The sequence below is a fragment of the Engraulis encrasicolus genome, chromosome 11 (genome assembly GCF_034702125.1).
Source record: "Engraulis encrasicolus isolate BLACKSEA-1 chromosome 11, IST_EnEncr_1.0, whole genome shotgun sequence".
NCBI lineage: Eukaryota > Metazoa > Chordata > Actinopteri > Clupeiformes > Engraulidae > Engraulis > Engraulis encrasicolus.
In genome coordinates this window covers 37,592,905-37,610,328 of record NC_085867.1, presented here as the reverse complement: position 1 = coordinate 37,610,328, position 17,424 = coordinate 37,592,905, and the positions used below count along the sequence as shown (strand labels likewise).

The window sequence follows — 17,424 nt, the reverse complement described above, 5'->3', positions numbered from 1 at the left end:
GTTGCTCTGACAAGACGACGTCTTGCAGATCTTCCCATACCCATTCATACCAGCATTAGAACTGAAGGTTGCAGTTCTAGAACTAAGGCAGGGGTTCCTCTAGAGGGCTAAGGGAGGGCCCGGGAGACCCTGTTTGTCTGACTGTCTTGGAGTGACTGGGAGCGGAGAGAGGAGAGGGGGAGGAGAGATTGGGGGCGCTAAGGTTCAAGGTTGAAGGGTAAAAGGCGAGGGGTGAAAGGGGGTGGGGGGACTAGGGACAAGGGTGAGGGGGCGGTGGGGGAGCACACGTCAACTGCGCAGCTGCATTTTCTGTGCATAAAAGTCCCGGCATGTTTCGCAGCAGCGCTGATACCAGCGCATGTCCGTGCAGAGGTTCTTCTCTCGGATAACCTTGCAGTACACCGGCCACTGGTCCCGCAGACACTTGAAGGTCAGAGCAGCTGAGGGCGAGAAGGAATCAGAGAATGGGAGAGTTAATACTCAAGGTCAAATTTCTTTATTTGCCATTTTTGAATGAACTAGTGGTCTAGGCACATAGGAACTAGTGCAGGCCCTGTGAGTCAATAAATACTATACACATCAACAGATATGTAGAACTTTGGTGCAGATGGGATTGCCGGTGTTCTGTCAAGATGAGTTGCCTCGTCGAGATGAGCGACCGGTAGCCTTACTCGATAGTGGTGTTCTATCGATTTGCGCTGCCTCATCTAAATGAGCTACCTTGATTTTCCGTGGAAGACGTTTCAATCGGCCATGGTCCTCGTAGGACTGTCTTAATAACCATTACTTTATTTATTTCACGGACAGGGGTGTGCAATCGTTCGTGCAGAGTTTAATAAGAACGTGCGGCTGCTGACCACTAAAAAAACGTGAGCCTCTCGTTTGAGCAAGTTAAGAAACGTGCATATGAAAGAGACTGAGCTGAGTTTGCGCAAATACAGGACTCGGACTGGAGAAAGTGTTTGGGATCAGGGCCTGGCTACGGGTTGTTTAATGAAGCCATTTGCAGTTAGTTTGGTTTCAATGTGACTTGGGCCTGTCTCGCAAGGCCACATTGACATATGAAATTGTGCTATGGGTATAAACAAGCGCGGTTTAGAGATTCCAAGATAGCAGATAGCATATTGTGGCTTTGTTTTGGCAGATCTCTGTCAATTATGGGAATCATATTTTCAATATGATCCTTCCTGCCATCTCGAGTTTGTAAACTGCGGTAGCACAATTCGATGGGAAATCACCCGCGAAATCCGCCGCGAGGGTGTGCACATGCGTGTGCATGCTCAGTAGCGAAAAGGATCACATCTCGACGGGTAGCTCATATAGACAGGACACCGGCAACCCGACTCACTATTTACTGAAAAATGTCTATTACATCATAAAAACATAGTAGCTATGACATTATTGAGAGTCATACAACATATTAATAGACATGGTCATAACCATTTTGGTAACAACAAGGTTATAATAAATGCTCTGCATGAGATTAAGATGGGCCTTACACCAGCTTAAACATCAGAGTTGCTGAAAGTAAGAAAAGACAGGGAATGAAACCATTACTAATACAGTTGTACAAGTACTTAGGCCAGAGATGGTTGATGAGAGGGCGCCTGAACGAGTTTTACAGTGGTGGAGCATTTTTTTTCTTGATTATTTATTCTTTATCAATAGCACTGCTACTGCACTCCATTTGTCTGCAGTAAATGTTGAGAAAGCCTTTCAGGGAGCCCATAAGTGGGGATGCAAAGGCACCACTGCATCACCCTTTCCGGCACCTAGGGGCTGATGATGTGTTCTATGCAAATGATGAAACTGTTACTTATATCAGCTAAGGGTAGGAAGGCACCAGGATTGTAAGAGTTAATAGACTTGAACAAAATACTTGAACCAGAGACGTTTGATAAGGAAGAGACAGTTCATGAGGACTGGAGTTTCTTCCAGAATCAATATAACTTCTGAATACTGAATACTTCTAAGTTGCCATCATAAAGCTGCAATGCCCCTTTCCTTTAGGAGACTAGTGGGGGTTCAGAAAGTGAATGTAGTTCAATGAAGTCGCACTGATTTAGGAGACCGGAATTGGTCCCAATTTGTTGAATGGGTAACTTGCATAATCCTGGTAACAATGTTGGAAATCTTTGCTTGAACTAGAGATGTGTTATACACAACCTTTCCAACACACCATCATAATCAGGCACAGGGAATGGAAGGGTTAATACACTTGAACAGGAAACCGAAGGTCAGTCAGAGCAGCAGATGGAGGGCACTCAAAGGTGAAAGGCACTTAGGAGTTAAAGGGTTACTACAGTGCCAAAGTAATGTTATGATGATAATTGGGGATGAACTGTTGCTTATTAACACCAGTGGAACAGCCAGGGCCCATATGACCCGCTAGGTGTTAGTTTGAACAACGCTTACATCTAATGAGGGCTGCTGCACAAAATGTCACATGTAGTTAAAATACTTTTTTTTGAAGCTGCCTGATGTTGTGGACTATTATTATTAATTTTTTCAAGTTACTAAAGTAACACTTTAATATGGAGAGAACTTAAGTGTCATGCAGCGGTTAGGGCATACGGAAATACAGTAAGTACTGTAAATAATCATGACGTCAAAACACAGCATACAATATTCAACAATCTAAGGAATCCCTCCCTATTATCCTAATCCATAACTATCCTTTGTTTTACAGTGTAATCCATTGGTGTGGATTTGATGTACACTTGCATTGCAACCCTTTCACCAGCAGATGGCAGTCATGAGTAGGATATTTTGTATTCACACCAAAAACAACCTCCTCAACATCTGCAGCGGCTGTAACAGCAACAGATAATGAAGGCAAAGAATGTTTGCCCTTTTGAAAGTGCCTTCATAATGCCAAAAAAAATTACAATTGAACTCATAGCAAGACACAAAAAATGTATAGAGACTCACTGTTAATCAAAATCTACTCAAGCCATTCAAACGACCCGATGGGTTTCCACCGCACAGGCAGTTCATTTATAACGCAAACGAGGGAATGGGGTGGATTTACAGTAAGGGGACCACAGAATCACACATGAAGGAATTTACAAATGGGCTCACACCTGCTGTGAGACTGTTAGGCCCCAAAGCCCCTGTGATACAGCAGAGAGGAGACTTAGCCAGCCACAGCTGATGAGGACGGAGCAGAGCAGAGCAGAGCCGAGCAGACATGGGACTTTAATCTCCTGTCTGCTCACTTGGATCCAGAAGAAGTCATTCACCAGTTACTCTCCATCACACACACACACACATGTATACGCACGCACACGCGCAAGCACATGCACGCATTCAGGGCCGCTGACAGCTTTTCCTGGGCCCAGGACAAAGTAATTTGAAAGGGCCCGCTATCCAATGTATACGCACGCACACATGCACACGCACACACACGCACACGCACACGCACACATTCAGGGCCGCTGACAGCTTTTTCTGGGCCCAGGACAAAGTCATTTGAATCCAATACACTCGCCTCCAAAAGAGTTGTCGCCTATCCATCTGTTTGGAATAACAGCTAATAACCTGACTTTCAATTAATCACTTGGCTTCAGAAGTCACTAATATGACAGCTACAACCCTCTCGAATGAAAATGAATGTACAAAAATAAATTTCATGCACCAAAGAAAGATTGACCCTTTAATGAACACAGACAGGGCAGATTTTGACAAGACAAAAGTTTTGTCGCCTATCGAACATAATGTGAAAATGAGCAGATAAGTCACTTCAAAACACTTCAAATACGCAGATCGGGTGTCATACTTAATCACTGATTCACTCACACCTCTCCAGAAAATCAACTTTGGCCTTAGGTGTATGTTTAGGGTCATTGTAACCATGGAAAACAACACAATGAAAATCAATGGAGTTCAATGAGAGATGGTGACATATTTGCTATTCGTAGAGCAATACATTTTTAACTTCATGATGTAATCAATGATAAAAGTCCTCACACACCAGCAGCATGCATGCAGCTCCACATAAGAGCTGTATCCCTCCCATGTTTGACTTTAGGCACCATGTATTTTTTCCAAATTCTTCATCTTTAACACCAAAGAAGTCTCTCTCACTGTCCTGTCTCAAAAAGCCAGCCAATAGTATGTCAGGCCTAATTCTGACAAAAATGAAGGCTAATGGGACTCATACTCTAAAGCCAAGATCCCAAGATCAACCATTTTAGAACTGATAGCATCACAACTACTGTATATGGTGTTGGACATGAAGAATATGAAAAAAGAGAAATGGTGCATAAAGTGAAACATGGTACAGATACAGCTCTTATGAGGAGCTGCATGCATGCTGCAGGTGTTTGAGGGCTTTTATCATTTATTAAATCATGAAGTTAAACATGTATTGCTCTACGAATAGCGAATATGTCACCATCTCTCATTGAACTCCATTGATTTTCATTGTGTTGCTTTCCATGATTACAATGACCCTAAACATACACCTAAGGCCAAAGCTGATTTTCTGGAGAGGTGACAGTGATTCAGTGATTAAGTATGACACCCAATCTGCGTATTTCAAGTGTTTTGAAGTGACTTATCTGCACATTTTCACATTATGTTCGATAGGCGACAAAACTTTTGTCTTGTGAAAATCTGCCCTGTCTGTGTTTCATAAAGGGTCAATTTTTCTTTGGTGCATGAAATTTATTTTTGTACATACATTTTCATTCGGGAGGGTTGTAGCTTTCATATGAGTGACTTCTGAAGCCAAGTGATTAATTGAAAGTCAGGTTATTAGCAGTTATTCCAAACAGATGGGATACGCGACAACTCTTTTGGAGGCGAGTGTATATTCAATGTCATGGGAACCCAATTCTGGGCCCCCTATCTCCCTGGGCCCGGGACAACTAACCCCCCGTCGGTGGGCCTGCACGCACGCACACACGCACGCACGCACGCACACACACACACACACACGCACGCACACCACACACACACACACACACACACACACGCACGCACACCACACACACACACACACACACACACACACACACACACACACACACACACACACACACACGCACACACACAAATCTCCTCCCCAAACCAAACAACGTTATATTATCTGGCTTCCATGGCATGCCGTGGTCTGCAGGCTCAGATTGCAGGCTTTGAAGGAGGCCGTCACGGGCGTCCTCCTGGCAGCGTGTTGACATACTTATGGAGGTTAACGCACCCACAAAGCCAAACGAGGGGACCGTAAACATCATGGGGGTCAATGAGCACAGCCATCAGACCACCAGGAGATCAAACGGAGGAGGAGGATGAGGATGGGGAGAGGACAGAGTAGGAGGACGAGGAGGAGGATTTGAAAAGGAGCAAGGGGCAGAGGAGGAGGAGGAGGAGGAGGAGGAGGAGGTGGAGTAAGATTGGAAAAGGAGGAGGAGGAAGGGGAGGAGAAGGAGATAGGAAGAGGAAGAGGAAGGGAGGGAAGCAAAATGAGGAGGAAGTGGAGGACCTGGAGGAGGAAGAGGAGGAGACGATAGCAGTGGCAAGAGGAGAAGATAGGAAGAGGAGGAGGGAAAGGAGAAGAGGAAGAGGATGATGTGAGAAAGGAGAAGGGGTAGAAGAACAGAAGGAAGAGGAGGTGGATGATGAGTAAGAGGAGGAGGAGGAAGAGGAGGAGAAAAAGATCAGTAAGAAGAGGGAGGAAGGAGGACATGGAGGAGGAGGAGGAGGAAGACTGAATGAGGATGGTGGGGAAGATGAGGAGGAGGAAGACTGAATGAGGATGGTGGGGAAGATGAGGAGGAGGAGGAGGAGAACAGTAAGAAGAGGAAGGAGGGAGGATATGGAGGAGGAGGTAGAGGAGGAGGGGGAGGCGGTACAAGAAAAGAGGAAGAGGATGAAAAGAGCAAAGGAGATTCTCTCTAAGTGACGTAGTGTGCTGCCAGTGACATACAGAGTGTTCACAGGTGACACTTGGGGCTTTCAGTGTCAGTATGAGAAGAACCATCTGCTCAACCCAGATCACAGTAGTGCTATGTAGCCTGAGAGGAAGGAAGATGTACGTTATTATCATCCATCTTGTCATGACATTGCATTACTTGATGCATGTTAGATGACATGACCAAAGTGACTACAATGCACTACAGATTTCCTAAAATAAAAGCTGGGGCTACTATTTAAAAAATGATGAATGATGAAAGAGGCTTTTAAAACAAAATGAAAAAAAGAGTAGTATTTGGTGTTCTTTGCCATAGATAAAGAGACACAGGCTATGACACAGGCTACTAAGAGAGGCTATTAGGGGCTAGTATCAGGCTATAAATTGCACATACATAGATGGACAAATAAACTACACATAGAGTATGTAGACCAAAGCCATAACAAGGTCAGGGTACTCAACAGTGTTGCTGCGTGGAGTTTAGGAGGGGCATTTTCACTATTCGTTATCCCGTGTTTTCCTTTGAGCACAAAGGGAAGTGTAATGAGGTTGACATTAGGGATGTAAACGATTATTCGATTAATCGACTTTAATCGATCAATGCGTTAATCAATTTAAAAACATTAATCGCAATTAATCGACAATTCAACTGAGAGAGACCCAGGTGAAATGGGCATGTGAAGAGTGATTTAAATGTGGTATTTTATCTCAATTTTAAATTATAACTTTTAGATTTAGTAGGTTTTTTTAGAGAAACATTGAGATTTTGGGGGGAGAACGCCGCTTATCAATTAATCGTAAGTCGATCGATAAGGCTATCAACTAATGATTAATGAATTAATCGATAATTTGCATCCCTAGTTGACATTAACGTTATGGTTAGGACGTGGCTCCTGTTACGGTATAAGGTTGTTGCTTCCAAAATGGCAAAGACCAAGTTGTAATATCTTACTATGGACTTACTAAGGACTTGCTTACTTACTAATGTCCTAGGCTAGCAGTGTAGTACAATCATCCTTAAGGTTTTTCAGCTAATCACATTTTATTCCACTGTTGCGATGGGCATTATAATGCTACGGAAGGGCCTGAGGAATTTCAGCTTTTAAAAGATTTTAAGAGTTTAAGCAATGCACTCTACGATTAGAGAGTATGTAACTCCTTTCACAGTATGTAGTATTTAAGTGACTATATCACATGGATTTAACAATTCAGATCCCACACAGCTTGCAAAAAAGGTTGTTAAATCCTTCCCAATTGCGCAGACCTGCAGGTTGTCAAAAGGTTACTCTATGTGTATGTGTGTGTGTGCATGCATGCGTACATGTGTATGTGTGTGTGTCTGCGTGCGTGCGTGCGTGCGTGCGTGCGTGCGTGCGACCCGATTGGCCATTATTTGGCATAATGGGCTTTACGGCTTCGCACATTGCCCCCATTTGGTCATCGCCATGGTGTTTATGTGTGTCACACGAAACACATGTGCACTGGGCTGGCACATGTGGCCTATGCTAGTCTAGGCTAAGGGGTAATGAGGAGCCTGTGATCTACATCAGTAGTAATTCCCAAGTGTGTGGGGGGGGGGGGGGTAGGCTATGTGTAGTCTTGAAACACTAAGGCACTGCTGCCCTACAAAGGTAAAATACAGTAACTATGTCAACATACACACAACACATACACAACAACAGAAAAAGGCTTTCAAATGATTGGTATTAGGTTTGATATTGTAGGTACTGCAAATTTGACATATTGCAATATTTCGAAAACGGGACACTGTTGTCACAAGCTAAAGGAGGTTTTACCATTTTCAGTGTGACAAAAACATGAAGTTACTGCTCTTTGCCTTTGTCGGTCAGAGCGGTTCCCAAACTTTTTCCACAGCGCCAATTTTGGACCTAAGAATAATTATTTTTTGTCCATTAATATTGCTAGATTTTAAATTAGCAGTGTGTCCGCTAACATTGCTTGAATTCACAGGACATGCAAATCAATCTAGTAACTATACGAGTGAATACTGTTACTAATATTGTTACTACTAATTAATGAAATTGTGATCTGTTAACCTGTGGATTTCCTGTTTTTATGGAAATTTCCTTCTGTCCGCATCACGACCCCCCTGCAGTATTTCCGCGACCCGCCAAGGGGTCCCAACCCAGAGTTCAGGAAGCATTGCACTAGGCAGGATGGGTGAGGGCAGTCATGGGTGAGCGGTTAGGGCGTCAGACTTGCATCCCAGAGGTTGCCGGTTCGACTCCCGACCCGCTAGGTTGGTGGGGGGAGTAATCAACCAGTGCTCTCCCCCATCCTCCTCCATGACTGAGGTACCCTGAGCATGGTTTGCCTGATTGCCATAGACCTCAGAACTCGTTCGAGATTCGAGCCGAATGCGCTGCTTCACCGCTAGGGCGGCGCCCGGGTAGAGCATGGTACCGTCCCACCGCACTGCTCCCCATGGGGCGCCACTGAGGGCTGCCCCCTTGCACGGGTGAGGCATAAATGCAATTTCGTTGTGTGCAGTGTGCAGTGTTCACTTGTGTGCTGTGGAGTGCTGTGTCACAATGACAATGGGAGTTGGAGTTTCCCAATGGGCTTTCTTTCTTTCTTTTTCTTGATACGCAAGTCAACTGCAGGGGATGCATACAGGGTTGCCAGATGAGGCTGATGATTTCCAGCCCCAAAAATGCTCAAAACCCGCCTAGAAGCACAAATTCCCGCCCAATTCTATTGATTTCTATGGCATAAATTGGGCGGGTTTTTCTGCTAAATGCCATTTTTACCCGCACACAGCCATCCTAAGCAGCCCAATTGGGCGGGAAACAGCCCAATCTGGCAACACTAGATGCATAGAAAAATGAAATTGTAACATTCACTATCACATTGTGGTAGAAAAAACGAACATGAGTTTAGGGTGTACTTGGGTATGGACAAAAAGGCTTGGGTTGGGGAATCACTAGGGCCTACATAACTGAGGTCCCATTGGCAATTACAGCAGTGACAAAAGACAGGTGGCCAGCTGCAAAGGGACATGTACACACTCCACAGCAGGTATGAGGGTGCCAACGGCTCTAGCAGACATAAACATTTTAAGGGGATTTGGCTGTGGGCACGGTGCCCGGTCGCCATGCCATGGAACACACTGGCACATATGTTTAAAAAAAATTTAAAGACGGGAGGAGAGAATGAATAGCCTGATTATCATCGACTTTCACATTTCTTCGAGACTTGGTCTGACCAAGAGCATAACAATTGACATTTCTCAAACGGCGTGGTTGACCCGCCTCCATTGGTTTGCTACTGGTTGCTTGTTTCCTGACAAAGCAGGTGGAGTTCCCTATTTTCCGGGAGTTAAAAAACTATATTTACATCGCTCTTGGCCTGACTAGAAGCAGCGCCGAAGGTGTTGTGTCACTAGGAGGGCATGGCTTGGCTAGAGAATGAATGCTACTACATGTCTAATTGTCCATCGAGAAGCAAAGCAGGACACCTTCACACGATCTGCATGTAGGACAAGAATTACTTAGAAACAAAACCTACAAAGTCCATTGGATATTGTTGTCACACTAAACCGCAATGTCATTCCACCAACATTTGGATAGCATTTTTGACTTGATTTAGTTTTACTTGAAAACCGGATATAAGGTGCAGGTAGAGGTAATTTGGGAAAATGTGATCAAAGCAACTTCCACATGTTTCTGAAAATTGACTTTCAAGGGTTTGCATGTGAACTCTACAAATGCAAATTGGTATGACACGATGGTATACTCTCGTTTACACTATGTGTCCCTAAACCCTGGTTTGACCCGGCAATGGGAGCAGAGAATCCTGGTTAAATCCACACCACACACTTTCCAGATGCTGAGTTGGAGGGGGAGAAGTCTGGAGTGTGTGTGTGTGTGTGTGTGTGTGTGTGTGTGTGTGTGTGTGTGTGTGTGTGTGTGTGTGTGTGTGTGTGTGTGTGTGTGTGTGTGTGTGTGTGTGTGTGTGTGTGTGTGTGTGAGTGTGAGAGAGAGAGGGGTGTCTGCTGTGTGTGTGTGTGTGTGTGAGAGAGAGAGAGCTGTCTGCTGTGTGTGTGTGTGTGTGTGTGTGTGTGTGTGTGTGTGTGTGTGTGTGTGTGTGTGTGTGTGTGTGTGTGTGTGTGTGTGTGTGTGTGTGTGTGTGTGTGTGTGTGTGTGTGTGCACGCGCATGCGTGCGTGCGTGCATGTGTGAGGTGTCTGCATGTGTGTGTGCATGGTGATGGTGGGGGAGAAGGAGAAGGAGAAGGGAGAGAGTTAAAGTAGAGCCAGCTGTGGTAAGTCTCTTGGCGCAAACTGCCCTTCAGTTTCTTATTTTTTCCCTCCACTCCACGGGGCTAGAGGGAGGTGAGGGGGAGCAGGAGGAGAAGGCAGCCCAGCGCAGCTGCATCCCGCCTGGCTGGCCTGGCCCACAGTAGTACAGTACAGTAGAAGGGCTTGCTGCAATTGCCACATCCCATAGACCGCAGCTAGAATACCCCAGCGTCACACATAGAGTCAAGATTTGTCAGGGTCGTGTGGCCAAAGAGAGCTAGGGAACCCAGGAGCAGACAGGAGACAAAAATGTCAATCAAAAGTGTATTTATTTCAGGGCAAAGGTGCAGGCAGGGGTGAGGCAATTCAATGTCAAGGACAGGCATGGGTCGAGACACAGGCAGGTCACAGGCAATGGTACAAGGGGCGTAGGCAAAAACGTAGTCAAAAATTGGTCAGAGTTCAGAGCACAGGTAGGCAAAAATATTTAGGCAAACACAAAAATCTTCAAAGCAGTGTAGGCACACGTGGCAAAAAGGTAGCGAAAAATGAGAAAAAGTACAGAAAAAGGAAAATGGCAAAAAATCCCAAAATGTCCAAAAACAGGACAAAAACAGAGAAAAACCTCACGTGGCAAAATCACAGGCAAAAACTCAAAAGGCTCAGGTATGGCAATAAGTCCAAAAACACAGATCAGAGTCACAGAATAATGTCCAAAAAAAATCCAAAAGGGTTCAAAGTCTTTGACAAAAACTCACGTGGAATCAGAGCACAAACAGAGAACTTGGCGGGGCATGAGCAAGAGCAGAGAATGTCCGGAGCTGTAGGCAAACAATCTTGCAATGACAATGGTTCTTGGCTTGGTTTTAAAGCAGGGTGATTGGCAAATGGGAAGCAGCTGCAGCCAGGCCATGGTTGGTGACTGGTTGCTGGTGTTGTGGTGTAGGTCTGAAACACGGCCACCAGATGGCAGCAGCACAGGGAGAATGTGGCCTAGAATACGCAAGGCCAACAATGCATGTCGGATTGCAGGGCAGGTCAGGGCAGGGTTGTGACAGGACCCCCCCTCCTACGGACGCCACCAGGCGTCCCAGCCTGGACCTCAGGGTGCTGCCGGTGAAAGTCAGCGATCAGGGTGCGGTCCACGACAAACCGGGCAGGGACCCAGCTGCGCTCCTCTGGACCGTAGCCCTCCCAATCGACCAGGTACTGGAAACCCCTGCCACGCGGCCTGGCCTTCAGGAGCCGCCTCACAGCAAACACCTCACCGCCGTCAAGCACCCTGGGAGGAGGGGGGGGGATAGGGACAGGGGATAGGGGGCTCGAGACAAGGGGTTTGAGTTGAGAGACATGGAACGTGGGATTAATGCGGCGCATAGTCAGTGGCAAACGAAGCCGTACAGAGCATGGGTTGATTACCTTGGTGATCGTGAAGGGGCCGATGAACCTTGCATGCAGCTTGCGGCAGGTGGTCTTAACAGGAAGGTCCCGAGTGGACAGCATCACTCTCTGGCCCGCCTTGTACCTCGGTGCTGGGGACCGGCGCTTATCCGCCTGAAGCTTGCAGGCAGCAGCGGAACGCAGGAGTTGAACCCTTGCTCGGGCCCACGTTGACTTGCAGCGACGCACAAAGGCCTGAGCCGAAGGGACGGCGACCTCTTCCTCTTGGGAGGGGAACAGCGGGGGCTGGTACCCCAGGCAGCAGTGGAAGGGGGAGAGGCCTGTAGCAGACGTAGGCAGGGCGTTGTGCGCATATTCAACCCAGGGTAGCGTCTTGCTCCATGACGCGGGGTCCCGGGAGGTCATGCACCTGAGTGCAACTTCCAGCTTTTGGTTTGCCCGCTCTGTCTGTCCATTGGTCTGAGGATGGAAACCTGAGGACAAGCTGGGAGAGGCACCGATTAGTTTACAGAAAGCCTTCCAGAACTGGGCAGAAAACTGTGGGCCCCGATCGGAGACAATGTCAGTGGGTAGGCCATGCAGACGGAAAACATGGAGGATTAACAGTTCAGCAGTCTCCTTAGCCGAGGGTAACTTGGGTAGAGCTATGAAGTGAGCAGCTTTAGAGAATCTGTCTACCACAGTCAGAATACATGTGTTGCCCTCAGACTTGGGAAGCCCAGTCACAAAATCCACGGCAATGTGTGACCATGGACGATGAGGCACAGGGAGAGGCCTCAGCAGACCTGCTGGGGGCCTGTTACCTGACTTATTCCTGGTGCAGACATCACACGCAGCCACAAACGTCTGAACGTCTCTCTTCATAGATGGCCACCAAAAACGCTGTTCGATCATTGCCATGGTTCTGTCGCCCCCAGGATGGCAGGCGACCTTAGAACTGTGTCCCCACTCTAGCACCTGAGAGCGGACAGTTGAAGGCACATAAAGACAGTTAGAGGGTCCATTACCTGGTCCAGGTTCCTGGTTCTGGGCCTCTTGGACGATGACCTCAATCCCCAGTAGGGCTGCCCCCACCAAGCATCCTGAAGGAAGGATGGTCTGCAGAGAGTGGGGTTCCGAAGCTGAGGAGAACTGTCTGGATAAGGCGTCAGCCTTAGTGTTCTTGGAGCCGGGGCGGTAAGAGAGAGAAAAATTAAACCGTGAAAAAAAAAGAGACCATCTTGCTTGTCTAGCATTCAGACGCTTGGCGGTACATAGATATTGTAAATTCTTGTGGTCTGTCCACACAATAAAAGGGGGGCTAGCTCCCTCTAGCCAATGCCTCCACTCCTCTAATGCCATCTTGACAGCTAGTAACTCCCGATCCCCAATGTCATAATTCCTCTCTGCAGGGGAGAGACGGTGAGAGAAGAAGGAGCATGGATGAAGTTTGTTGTCCTTGGAGGACCTCTGTGACAGTATGGCCCCCACACCTGACTCAGAGGCGTCAACCTCCACAACAAATTGGCTAGACGGGTCAGGAATGGTCAGAATGGGTGCAGAGGTGAACCTACTTTTCAGATCCGCAAATGCCTTCTCAGCCTCCCCACTCCAACGGAAGGAGGTCTTGGTGGACGTGAGTGCGGTGAGAGGTCCAGCCACGGAACTGTAGCCTCTGATGAACCGCCGATAGAAATTTGCGAATCCCAGGAACTGTTGGAGTGCTCGCCTTGAGGGGGGTGTGGGCCAGTCCTTAACTGCCTTCAGTTTCAGGGGGTCCATCTGTATCCTGGAGGGGGAGATGACAAAGCCCAAGAAGGATACAGTATCTCTGTGGAATTCACATTTTTCCGCCTTTACAAAAAGTTTGTTCTCCAGCAGCCGCTGGAGAACTTGCCTGACATGGTGCCTATGGGCTTCAAGGGAGGGTGAAAATATAAGGATATCATCAAGGTAAACAAAAACAAAAACATTCAGGAAGTCTCGCAGTACATCATTGACAAGAGCTTGAAAAACAGCCGGGGCATTAGTCAAACCAAAAGGGACCACCAGGTATTCATAATGACCCGTAGGGGTATTGAAGGCGGTCTTCCATTCATCGCCCTCTCTAATTCTGACGAGGTGATAGGCATTCCTTAGGTCAAGTTTAGAAAAAACAGAGGCCCCTTGGAGGATTTCAAAGGCAGTAGACATGAGGGGTAAGGGGTACCTGTTCTTGACCGTGATGTCATTTAGCCCTCGATAGTCAATGCATGGACGCAGGGACCCATCCTTCTTCCCCACGAAAAAGAATCCAGCTCCAGCAGGTGAAGACGACGGGCGGATGATTCCGGCAGCTAGAGAGTCTGTAATATACTTTTTCATGGCATCTCTTTCAGAGGGGGAGAGAGAATACAGACTGCCCTTGGGTGGAAAAGTGCCGGGAAGGAGCTCTATGGCACAGTCATAAGGCCTATGCGGGGGCAGGGACACAGCTTGGGACTTGCTGAACACAGGCTTAAGGTCCAGATACTCCTTGGGGACATTTGACAGATCAGGAAACTCCTCAGGAGCTGGAGGGGATTGAACAGTGGTGAAAGCAGAGCCCAGGCATGAGGATAGACAAAATGCACTCCATCCTAAGATGTTGTTGTCAGACCAGTTGATGTGGGGGTTATGCACTGACAACCAGGGGAATCCAAGAACTATGGGGACATGGGAATCTTTCATGACGTGGAAGGAGATCAACTCTGAGTGATTTCCCGAGACTCTTAATGTGACAGGAATAGTTCTATGGGTGATTGTGCCCAAGCTGTTGCCATTGAGGGTTAGGACAGAGAGGGGTTTCTCAAGACGGGATAAAGGAATTCCTAGTCTTTGTGCTGTAGCCGAGCAAATTAAGTTACGGTCAGCACCTGAGTCAATAAGAGCTTGAAGAGCATGACTCTTGTCCTCATGTAAAAGGGAGATGGAGAGGTAGGAGCGTTGAACAGGGTAAGGGTCAGTGGTCGCGCCCGCCAGGACCCCTATTCTCACTGACGGGCTTTGTCTTTTAGGGGGCAGGTAAGAGCAAAATGACCCACCTTTCCGCAATAGAAGCAGGCACCTGTATCTCGTCTGCGTTGGCGCTCCTCTGGGGTAACCCGAGCACGATCAATCTGCATTGGTTCAGGAGGAGGGCATTCAGGTGGAGGAGCCTTCACACCCAGTCGAAGAGAGGATGAAGTCTTCTCCCGGTTCCTCTGCCTGATACGAGCATCAATGCGTCCAGCCAGGTCCATGAGTTCTGTAAGCTCGGAGGGTAACTCTCTTGGGACAAGTTCATCTTTGACCGAATCACTCAGGCCATTCAGGAAAGCATCATACAGGGCATCATCATTCCATTTACATGAGGCAGACAGAGTGCGGAACTCAATGGCATAATCAAAAACAGAACGGGTACCTTGACGGAGAGCCATGATCTCTCTTGCAGCCTCTCTGCCTGAGTGGGAGCGGTCGAATACCTTTCTCATCTCGTCTGTGAAGCTCTTGTAGGATGAGCAGCAGGTGGCATTGGCGTCCCAGACAGCAGTACCCCATTCCCGGGCCCTGCCAGTGAGGAGGGTTATGAGGAAGGCTACTCGGGAACGTTCTGTGGGGAAAGCAAGAGACTGGAGCTCCAGGGTTAAAGAACATTGAGAGAGGAATGAACGGCAGTTGTCGGGGTTACCATCGTAGGGCTGAGGAGTTGGAAGCCTAGGTTCTCTGAATGGAGAGGGTGTGGCCGGCATGGATGGAGCTGCACTAGCCTGTGGGGGGGTCGGCTGGGACTGAGAGGCATTGGACAAAAGTTGTTGCACCTGCGCAGAGAGGGAGTTAAGTTGTTCAGCAACAGTCTCGAGGTTATTATTGACTTGAACAATGCCTTGCTGGTGAGTTCCTAGCATGGCTCCCTGTTCCTTTACAGCATTTTTCACCATCTCCAAGTCTGCTGGGTTCATGTTGGCAAGATTGTTCTGTCAGGGCCGTGTGGCCAAAGAGAGCTAGGGAACCCAGGAGCAGACAGGAGACAAAAATGTCAATCAAAAGTGTATTTATTTCAGGGCAAAGGTGCAGGCAGGGGTGAGGCAATTCAATGTCAAGGACAGGCATGGGTCGAGACACAGGCAGGTCACAGGCAACGGTACAAGGGGCGTAGGCAAAAACGTAGTCAAAAATTGGTCAGAGTTCAGAGCACAGGTAGGCAAAAATATTTAGGCAAACACAAAAATCTTCAAAGCAGTGTAGGCACACGTGGCAAAAAGGTAGCGAAAAATGAGAAAAAGTACAGAAAAAGGAAAATGGCAAAAAATCCCAAAATGTCCAAAAACAGGACAAAAACAGAGAAAAACCTCACGTGGCAAAATCACAGGCAAAAACTCAAAAGGCTCAGGTATGGCAATAAGTCCAAAAACACAGATCAGAGTCACAGAATAATGTCCAAAAAAAATCCAAAAGGGTTCAAAGTCTTTGACAAAAACTCACGTGGAATCAGAGCACAAACAGAGAACTTGGCGGGGCATGAGCAAGAGCAGAGAATGTCCGGAGCTGTAGGCAAACAATCTTGCAATGACAATGGTTCTTGGCTTGGTTTTAAAGCAGGGTGATTGGCAAATGGGAAGCAGCTGCAGCCAGGCCATGGTTGGTGACTGGTTGCTGGTGTTGTGGTGTAGGTCTGAAACACGGCCACCAGATGGCAGCAGCACAGGGAGAATGTGGCCTAGAATACGCAAGGCCAACAATGCATGTCGGATTGCAGGGCAGGTCAGGGCAGGGTTGTGACAAGATTAGCACTCTTCTATTAGTCCGAATGTTGAAATAAAACTGCAAAATGCACTGTGCATCTGGGTTGGCAGCACCCTCTACCCAACCTCCCCGACCCAGCTGCTGGGTTGGCAGCACCCTCTAACCAACCTCCCCGACCCAGCTGGGTTGGCAGCACTTTCTATCCAACTTACCCGACCCAGCTGCTGGGCTGGCAGCACCCTGTACCCAACCTCCAAGACCTAACTGCTGGGTTGGCAGCACCCTCTACCCAACTTACCCGACCCAGCTGCTGGGCTGGCAGCACCCTGTACCCAACCTCCAAGACCTAACTGCTGGGTTGGCAGCACCCTCTATCCAACCTCCCCGACCCTACAGCTGGGTTGGCAGCACACTCTGCTCAACCTCGCTGACTCAGCTGCTGGGTTGGCGGCGCCCTCTACAACCTTGGTCTCCAAACAAAGGCCCTTGGGCCCAATCCGGCCCGGGCATGGCAAACATTTGGCCCACCATGAGGTTGGAACAAATGAAAACATACGGATGTGCTACTGTATCTGTGGCAATAGTGTCAGGTGATTTGCTTGGCCCTTACCCTCATTCGCGCTACATAATTTGGTTCTTGCGAAAAAATAATTGGAGACCACTGCTAAACGACCCGCCCCAGCTGCTGGGTTGGTACGACCCTCTACTGTCTAACCTTGTTGACCCAGCCTCTGGTTTGACTTTTGCTCACTGTAAAAGAATGACATAGCCCTCTGACCTATGTCTTATTTTATCCAGTTCAATGTGCCTGGGCTTGTTCACAATTATTGTTGTCTTATAATACTGGGATGTGTGTTGCCTCTAATCTCCTCTCCCTCCCACTCAACATCCTGTCTTTCTTAACTTCCCTTTCAAATAAAGGCACAACAAGGTCAATAAGCTTAAGTCACAGGCAAACACTCAAAGCACTATATACACCACCGGTAATCCCATCGTACAAGGCACTCAGACAAAGAGGGAAGAAGACAAATGGGCTGCTTTGTATAACGTCAGACGCCTTCAATTCAATGCACATTCAAAGCAGGCTTAAGTCACATCTGGGGGAACAGACATAAACATACAGTACA

The 17,424-nt window shown here is 47.6% G+C and overlaps 1 protein-coding gene across 1 annotated transcript in view; it reads right to left on the bottom strand.

The window, feature by feature from the left end:
• Positions 1–251: 251 nt before the first annotated feature.
• LOC134458312 (A disintegrin and metalloproteinase with thrombospondin motifs 19-like) overlaps positions 252–17,424 on the bottom strand; it is a 158,965-nt gene continuing 141,792 nt past the window's right edge. The window contains exon 23 of the mRNA XM_063210547.1: positions 252–440. Coding sequence (XP_063066617.1) covers positions 289–440 — 152 coding nt within the window. The 3' untranslated portion in view covers positions 252–288. The remainder of the gene's footprint in view (positions 441–17,424) is intronic.